The 9,380-nt window shown below is 39.5% G+C and overlaps 1 protein-coding gene across 2 annotated transcripts in view; it reads right to left on the bottom strand.

Annotated features, from left to right (window-relative positions):
- Positions 1-1,593: 1,593 nt before the first annotated feature.
- The window catches only part of Sec22a (SEC22 homolog A, vesicle trafficking protein), a 66,922-nt gene continuing 59,135 nt past the window's right edge, over positions 1,594-9,380 (bottom strand). For both annotated transcript variants that reach the window (XM_008842954.3, XM_029568220.1), the window contains exons 6-7: positions 7,746-7,811; positions 1,594-2,427 (exon numbers count right to left, since the gene is read on the bottom strand). In XM_008842954.3, coding sequence (XP_008841176.1) covers positions 2,227-2,427; positions 7,746-7,811 — 267 coding nt within the window. In that variant the 3' untranslated portion in view covers positions 1,594-2,226. The remainder of the gene's footprint in view (positions 2,428-7,745; positions 7,812-9,380) is intronic.

The following is a 9,380-nucleotide window of genomic DNA, read 5'->3' as shown; positions in this document are numbered from 1 at the left end:
ACAAAACTCACCCTGATGAGGCAGACTCTCAGAAGTGCACTTTAAATGTAAGATATCAGCATAACACCTCAGACACTGAAGAGATTCTTTTTCAGGAGCCTAAGGACTTCTTTATACCATGGCCAAAGTCTTCCTTTGTAAACTCTTGAGTTTCTGTGGCAACAGCATAATATAGTCGGGGCAGCTACGTAACCACTCAGAGATGCAGTCCCCAAAGAATGAAAGAAGGCATTTGTGTACAAAAAAGATGATTTATAGCAATTTCATTTTTTACATTAAGATGTAAACATCCTCTTATCCAAAACAGCTAGTGGAAAAAGAGAGAGAGAGAGAGATTATGTACCAAACACTATAACTCAATTCAGTGATAAGGAGGTAGCTCCTGAACCAAAATGGTAAACGAGCTATAAGATGCCCATACACAGCAAAACCACAATTAACCAGGAAGCTCCAACTTCTCAGTTAACTATTTACAAAAAAGCTCTTCTGTTTTGCCCACTGCCCTTTCTAAATTGAACCACTTTACTTAAAAGCCATACACAGCCAACGTGATGATCTAGGATCATGTGATGCCTTAGGGTATCTCTCGGAAGGTACATAATATCTGTGCAGCTTTTGTTAAAGACAGCAACCTGGTCTGACCTGGAGTTTCTGATTTTAAATAAACCCCTGGCATCATAAGACAACTACCTTCCTTCTACCCCATCTTCCTAAAAAGGCGGGTAGCAAAGGTTCTCTCTGTAAAGATCTTACAGCTCTGTATGTGTCCATACACAGTGGTTTATAATAACAAGGCAGTTTAATGACTTCATCCTCTAGACTATTTATTTCTTCTACCAAATAAATATGCAGACCAACAGGAATTACATATAGAGGTCGACTGCTTTAGGGGATGATATCAAATATGGGAATCCCACACGTTCCTTGTTTGGCATAATTTTTCCTTAAAAGCAAAGGAAAATCACTCACGATGACTTCCAAACCCTCCAGGAGACTTGTAGATTTTTACAGAGAATGAAGCTGTGCTTCCACATTGTTAATTCAAAATGGCATAAATAATCTAAGGTACTCAGAAAGTAGGTCCTTTCAGATACTAGGTGCTTGCCTCCCCAAAGCTCTAAGTAACAAGAGTTGTGAAGAAATCCCCTTCTGATTCTCCTAGTGCTCCCAGAGTGCAGAGCAGACCTATGGGACACACAAGACGGTTCTGGGTATAAAACACAGAATTAAACAATGCTGCGTCACAGTGAAAACGCCATTGCCTTTGTGATTTTCTTTCATCCTCTGATTATTTCATAGAGGAAGCCTCCTTCTGGTGCCAGGTAACAACTCTCACTACCACAAAGAATACATCTCTTAGATTTACAGGCCTGACAGGCATCAGTATCTTGTTAGAAGTTAGGAACATTTTTGTGTATGTGTTGGCAAAGTGATACAAAAGTGATACTGGTTTTCCACTTGAAGTATGGTTCGTTAATTCTTAAAATACTTCTAAAAACCTAAGAAAATAATAGCATATGTAGAACCCAAATGACAAGAGTTTGGGGGACCATAGTTGTCAAACAAATCATGTATTTTTAAGTGATTTCAAAAGAAATGACAACATGGTCTAGAAAGGAAACACGTCACTGTGCTGTCAAGCGTCTGTGATACTCCACAGATGTACTCATCACAGCTTTCTCCCATGCCAGGTGGCTTTCAGAGTTAGAACTTGGCAGAAACAGAAAAGTACAAGAATCAATTTCACGGCACTCTGGACTTCATAAGCTCTTGGTACTACAAATGTGCAAATAATCTGCTATTTAGTACAGTCATTATTTTAGGACATAAACTTCCCAATTCCTGCAGCATCTTTTTACTTGGTCTACATTAGTGCTTCACAAAGGCAAACTCAGGCTGTAGAGTTCCTGCTTGGTTCTCAGAGCATGTTTCATGCCTAGGTTGTGGTTGAGCTATATGGTGAGAATTCATGTTGCCTCCCAGGTCTTCCAATGAGAAAGCCCTGGCATTCCATTTCCAAGATACTTCCAAGAGGCATTTCCTAGCAGGCTTACATGCTCCTAGGCATGCCATGCTGATCTGTAAAAAAGAAGGGAGGGTTGGAGAGAAAGCCAGCAGAGCTTCTCATCTGTGCTGACTGGGTTCTTCATCACAGTGGCAGTGGCAGTTAAAATATGTTCCCTCCTTTTCCCCCTGAAGCCAAGGCAATGCATGTGAAGGGCATCGTCAGACATCATAGTCGGGAGCCTTGCCTTGGGCTTGCCTCAGCCAGATCTGTAGTGTAACAAATGCTCCCACTGTCACATGAAAGAAAAGCTGCCAGAGGTTGCGCAGTTCATAGAGATACATGTTGCATAGACAGATTAAGCCAAAAGTCAAAAATGATTTGACGTTTCGCCAGCTGGTGTAGTAGACAAGTAAATAACACTGTTCAAAACACAAAAATGAAAGATGGTTAGGGTTATAAGAAATAGATGCTTCTAATATAAAATTATAACAGTGAAATATGAAAAAATGAGGATATTTTTCTTTGAAGAATAAGATAACATAACATATCCAAGATATTCAGTCATGAAAATTCTACAGTTTGAAAGGGAAACAGATTTTCCCTTTTATGCCTTCCATTTTTCAGAAGAAAACCATTTTGTATCACATGTTAAATGGAAGTACAATTGGATGACTCCCTTGCAAAACAGACTGGGGAAATTCTCCAGGGTGACAGTAACCAAGATATACTGCTGGGCCCTTAAGAGTTCTCCATTCTCATCCAGAAGAGTACAGAGAGCCCAACACACTACTCAGTCAATGCACTCTCCTAGAATGCCGGTCTGAGTGCTAAAGAACTTGTTTAGTGAACAGCTGAGTGACTACCTACTGTAAGCGGCCAAGAATCAGGCATTGTTCTTCAGTTGTGACTCAACAAACCAAGCCCTTGCTCAGAGGAGCTCACATTTGAGTGGGGCAGGGTTATTAGCATATTTTTGTCACATAATTTCAAGAGTTGTATGTTAAAAAGATGCCCCTGTCCTGCTTTACTTTTCTCCACAGCATATTAAAGCATGCATACTGTTGCCATCCATAGCCTGCCAATGCAATCTGTTTCGCAACAAAACTCAATGAATGAATGAATGAATGACTTCCTAGAATTTGTCTTAAATTTACAGTGTGGAAAGTAAAGGAATTATGTGTGTTCACAAAGTTTTAAGAAAGAAGCATGGGTTGGAGAGATGGCTCAGTGGTTAGCACTGACTGCTCTTGCAGAGGACCCAGGTTCAATTCCCAGCACCCATACAGCAGCTACGAACCATCCTTAACTCCAGTTCCAGGGGAATCCGATGCCCTCTTCTGACCTCCGTGGCACTGCATGACATGGGTGGACTCACATACATGCAGGCAATATACTTATACATATAAAATAAAAATAATAATAAAATATTTAAAGAAGCACAAGTTTCTGTGAAACTGTATCCAGGCTTCAGAATGAGAAGAATGTAAAGATGTTTGTATCATACATATTTAGTTCTTTTACAAATGATTTTGTTTACTTAAAAAGAATGGTTTGTAAGGCGTACTCAAGAGGTAGAGAAGCAGGTGGATCTTTGTGAGATCAAGGCCAGCCTGGTCTACAGAGTGAGTTCCAGGTCAGCTCGGGCTACTGGGAGATCCTGTCTCAGAAAGATTCCCCCCTCCCAAAACACAAAAATACATAATCCTGGATGAAGGGGAAAAGAATATTTTGTAGATAAGTGAAATAATGTGAATAGTAATCTTCTATTAGATAATATTGTATCAGGGACTGCAGAGATAACTAAGTTGGTAGTGTCTTCTATGCAAGCATGAAGACCCAAGTTCAGATCCCCAGCATACCCATAAAAAGATGGATTTGGTGGTGTACACCTGCAATCCCAGCACTCAGGAGGCAGAGACAGGAGGATCTTTGTGAGATCAAGGCCAGCCAGGTCTACATAGGGAGTTCTAGGCCAGTTGGGGCTACAGAGACCCTGTCTCAAAACAAAACAAAACAAAAAATGAAAGAATGATTTACTATCTACATGAAATGAATTAAAAATGTGTCTAATGTCTAATGGTGACTTAATAGCGATTTTTCTATTTCCATCATTCTTTCTACACTTATAAACTAGAATTCTACTGTAAAGAAGAGCTTTTGGGGGGCTGAAGAGACAGCTCAGCAGTTAAGAGCACTGGCTGCTCTTGCAGAGGACCTGGGTTCGATTCCCAGCACCCACATGGCAGCTAACAACTGTCCGTAACTCCAGTTCCAGGGGATCCGATGCCCTCTTCTGACCTCCATGAACACTGCATGACATTATAAAAAGGAGAGCTTTTCAGTTATTAAAAATATTTAATTGATGGTTTTAAAGACTATAAATGGTAATGGTCTCTAGTCCATAGATTGCTTATTAATTATACAGAAGATACCTTTGCATTGTCCAGCAGACACCACCTTGATCAAACTTATTATATGCTTCCTGAGTGAATAATGAGACATAATTGTCATAGAGATGAAAGGCTGACTCACATAAGACACATACAGTATACTTACTATATAGTGTCAAAGTGTTTAACCTGAATTAAGAATTAAATCAATCCAGATAATGGGCCATTCTATAACATTCCTGCTTAGGAGACATAATTGTGTCATAGAGATGAAAAGCTGACTCACATAAGACACATACACTGTACTATACTATATAGTGTCAAAGTGCTTAAACTGAATTAAGAAACAGATCAATCCAGATAATGGGCCATTCTATAACATTCCTGTTCAGGTTTTTTTTTTTTTTTTTTTTTGAGGCAGGGTTTCACTATGCAGTCCCAGCTGGCCTGGAACTCAAAGCGCCTCTGCCTCTGCCTCCTGAGCGCTGGCACTAAGGGTGTGCATCACCACACCTAGCCTGCTTAGATTCTTAAGAAAAATTCGTTTTATGAAATAAAAACAAAATAAGAACAATAAACAGGCCAGGAGCCTATTACAGATTAAAAGATGTACAACCAAACAATATAAAATCCTTGATAATGAGGGAAAGAGCAGTAAAGAATATTTTGTAGATACAGGAAATAATGTGAATAGTAATCTTCTATCAGATAATACTGTACCAGGGACTGTGGAGATGGCTCAGTTGATAGAATGTCTTCTATGCAAGCATGAAGACCCACATTAGGCTCCCTAGCACCCACATAAAAAACTGGATTCGTGGTATATGCACGCAATCCCAGAGCTAGGGAGGCAGAGACAGGTAGATTCATAGAGTTCTCTGGACAGCTAGTCTAGCCCGACTGGTGAGTTCCAGGTTCAATGTGAGACTTTGTCTCAAAAAGATAAGGTGAAGAATGATTGAGGGAGACATCCAATGTTGACCTCTGGGCTATCACACACACACACACACAGATACATATGCACACACACACATACACGCATGTATCAGTGTTAATCAATGTCAACTTGTATGTGACATGGTGCCGTGGCTATATGGAAGGATGTGCAAGTTCTTAGAAGATACATGCTGAAGTATTTAAAGGTAAAATGTGATGTTGGTAAAACCAACTGTACAGAAACTTCTATATCTGGGAAGATAGTGTGAATACTTTTCTTTACTCTTCCTGAAGAGTATAACCCAAAACTTTGGGCATCATACATGAAAAAGCATTAGCTGACTGGGTTGAGGACTGAGGAGATAGCTCAGCAGTTAAAAGTGCTCACTGCTCTTTCCAAGGATGTGAATTCAGTTCCCAGAACCCACATCTGGTGACTTACAACTGCCTGTTATTCCAGCTCCAAGGGATCCAATCCCCTCTTCTGGCCTCCATAGGCACCTGTATACATGTGGCATATACCCACACAGACACAGACACACGAATAAAAATAAAAATAAATCTTAAAAAACAAAAAACCAGGAAGACGGCCAGCAGGCAAAAGTGCTAGCTAGCTATGTAAACCTGAAAACCAGACAATTGAAAACGTGTTATTTGTTAAAATGTAACTCGAAAAAGCAGTTATCACTCTTTCTGCTCAGCATTTATGAAAAGCAGGCAGCTTAATACCCATCTATCTGAAAGAAGGTGAACTGCTTCTTTCTTAAAGCATGAATTTAGTTACTTCAAGTAAAAAACACCTGACGTGACACTGCTCTGCCATAAGGCAACTCTTAGAACTGCTGCAGTCTGTTCTGGTCTTGTAAGACCGGTTCTGGACTAACACAGTTATAAAAGTTCACATCACTAACTAGCTGTAAGAACTGTCTAGACATCAGTGGGCAAAGTGGCTCTGATCAAAGGATTACTTGGGGCTTTCTGTGAGGATTTAATGATGCAATGAATGTAAAGGGCTCAGTGAAACTAAGAGGTCAATAATTCTGCCATTATTATTAGGCACTTAAAATTACCTTCATAAGGTTAAGCAACCAAAGCTTTTATAAGAATTCATGAAAACTGTTAAAGTTTGATTTTAAAATCAAATCAGATGCCAGTTATAAAATTATACCTTTATAACACTAAAAATTGTTCAAATTAGGACTGTTGATTTAGCTTGGTGGGATGAACCTCGGCTCTAAAATCTGAAAAGTTAAGCCTTGGCTCTGCAGTCTCAGGACAGTTCTGAAACTGCTTCAGTAATCTCATTTTCAGAAATGACAAGACAGTAGGGAATAAAGTAGGAAGTCTACACGAGGATATGTTATGAAATGAAAGCACCATGTGACATCATCAAATATAAGCTTTCATGTTACCTGTATAAAATGTCATTTGTTTTAATGACATCTGTCAAATTTGACAGAAAATTTCTGAAGATATTTAGTTAAGAAATGAAAAGATTTTTAAAAGTAGGGCCACTAAACTAAATTTTCTAATGTATGTTTATGTAAAATTCAAATTCCTAGATTCATAAAATATTTCCCTAAAGATATCTACAGAATTTTTAGTAGCCTTAGCTTTGCAGTTCTAAATTTTTCTATCTTTACTTTTCTTTATTTCCTATATAAGCTAGAGAAATGTGTCACTTGTAAGTTCGGTCAAGGGGCCTAACATGTCCTAACAAAATCATACCTGAGTTTGGGGCACTAGAATGGCGATTCCTCCCTTCCTTCCCCTGGCCTAGGAGGAGCTAGCAGCAGTCTCCACACCAGCAAAGCACAGTCTTCCCTCCTCAAGTTTCCTAGCCATTCTGTTTCAAGTACCAGCCAGTCTTCCTTCTCAGTGGCAATATTTTCCTACCGCTGCTGTCATGACCACAGTTTAAGCCCTTTACTTTCTGCCTGAATTATTAGAATCACCTCCCAACTGGTTTCCTAACTGCCAGTCTCTGTACTTATAATCCATCCTATTCATCTCTGCTAACTTAAATACCCTAAAATGCTACTTTGCTATATCACTCTTATTCAAAGACTTTCTCGAGAGCACAGAATCCTCAGCCTGGAGTATAAGCAGCGTCTGGAGGCTCCATACTTACTTACCAGCAAATCTAGAAGCAACCTTCATTGTCATAGGTACATGCTGTGGCACCTCTGAAGTGCCAGGACAGACAGAAGGTCAAGAATGAGTTCACTGGGGACCTATGTCCACTCGAGATGGACATGCAGGTTACAAATATAACAGAGGCTCAAATTAAAAGACAGGCAAATTACTCAGACACCATTTAATGTATTTAAGATGCACAGGCAATTATTAGACTTGACACTGGAAACAAACAGTAACGAGGAAGTGTTTCTTACAAATGGGAGAAAACCTACCTGGTAAAGGCAGGCTGCTGTTCCAAGAAAAAATGCAATGATATAATTTAAATCCTCACCATCGCTCTGTAAAAAACAAAATAAAGATTACCTTCTCATCTGACAGCACCTAATTCAGAAAATAATCTACTAGGACTGGATATGACAATGTTTATGCACAGTAAAAAGTGTTACACAGTGTTATGTAAAAATGGTAAGTCCTCAAATGGAAACATAAAATACATGGTAAGATGGAAGGGATGGGAGGTCAAGGAAGACTACAAAGGTTCCTCTGTGTCTTGGCCTCCCTCAAGGGTTGCATTTCATCCCAAAGAAGATGAGAATCACTGTAGAAACTTAGTTCCTTCACAATGCACAAAGCCTCTTCTTCCTGCTAAAGTCACATAAAAAAGCAAACACCCAGCAGATGACCAACTTCCTCCTGCTTACACAGGTAACCACTTCAATAAAAACTGACACAATTTACTACTTAGTAAGCACATTGTCCAATAAAGTAACTTGGCATGATAAAAAACAAAGCTGTGACAACTGAAAAGCTACTGTCCACTAGAGTGTGCTAAATCCCAATGAGAAAAATCAGGGCTGGTTAGCAATGTCTGCTGTACTAGAGAGAAGAGCCCAGAGGAAGGAAGGACACTCAGTGTGTGAACTGCTTCTTGGAAAAGAAAACAGACAACCACTTATGCTGGCCTGTTCCCTTTCAGTTCCGATTGGACAGTTGCATTCAACTTCTTTCAGTGTATTTATGAAGTAGAATGTAAAATCGGGGCGGGAGTATTAAATTTTTTTCTTCCATGCAAGAACAAGACACTAGGCTGATTTTCTTATTTAAGGAAAAAAAAATGTTTTTGAGATAGGATTTTACTATGTAGCTTAGGCTAGCCTCAAAGGCTCAGTCGCCTTGCCTTGGCTTCCTAAGTGCTAGGATTACAGGACAGTGCCAACCAAACCTAGCCTAGAAAAGAAATAGCCTTATGTAATGAAAAATATTCACAAGGCACAGGACTGTCTTCTCTTGGCAAGTTTTCTTTTGCTACTTTTCTACATCACTCTTATTTTTATTTTTCTGTTGAATTTTTGTGTAATTCATACAGAACATCTCAATCAATCTTAAGTCATCTTTATACCCCCTGCCACTGGAACCCTCGCATTGCCCCCCTCCACACACTGGAATCCATACATTCTGTCAATTATGTTAAGGCCTATCATGGCAAATTAGTGTTTCCAGACATTCTTCAGTGCAAGTTCATCTACTGATGTCTAGTCAGCTCATCTAGAGTCTCTCGCTTTAGGAAGATCAGCTCTTCTTTGCCTAGCAGTAATCAGTTGCCAATGTTTTTTCAGCTAAGACTGGGGATTGTTGTCCATTTCCCCAGTTCTGTGCTGGGTTTTTATCTGCTTGAGTTTGCATAGGTCTTGTGCATGCTGACATCATTGCTTCCTCCCCTGGCTCTTACAGTCTTTTTACCCCCTCTTCCACAATGGTCCCTGAACCCTGGGTGGGTGAAGTTTAATACAGGAATCCTGTTCAAGGACTAGCATTCTTCAGACTCTTTATCTCTACACTTTAGCCATTTGTGAATTCAAGAAATTTTCAGGTAAATGGATGGAACTAGAAATTGTTATAAGTGAAGT

This window comes from Nannospalax galili, unplaced genomic scaffold (assembly GCF_000622305.1).
Source record: "Nannospalax galili isolate Female #2095 unplaced genomic scaffold, S.galili_v1.0 scaffold18, whole genome shotgun sequence".
NCBI classification, from domain to species: Eukaryota; Metazoa; Chordata; class Mammalia; order Rodentia; family Spalacidae; genus Nannospalax; species Nannospalax galili.
The sequence above is the reverse complement of the archived record's forward strand: the minus strand, read 5'-3'. Positions and strand labels throughout refer to the sequence as shown.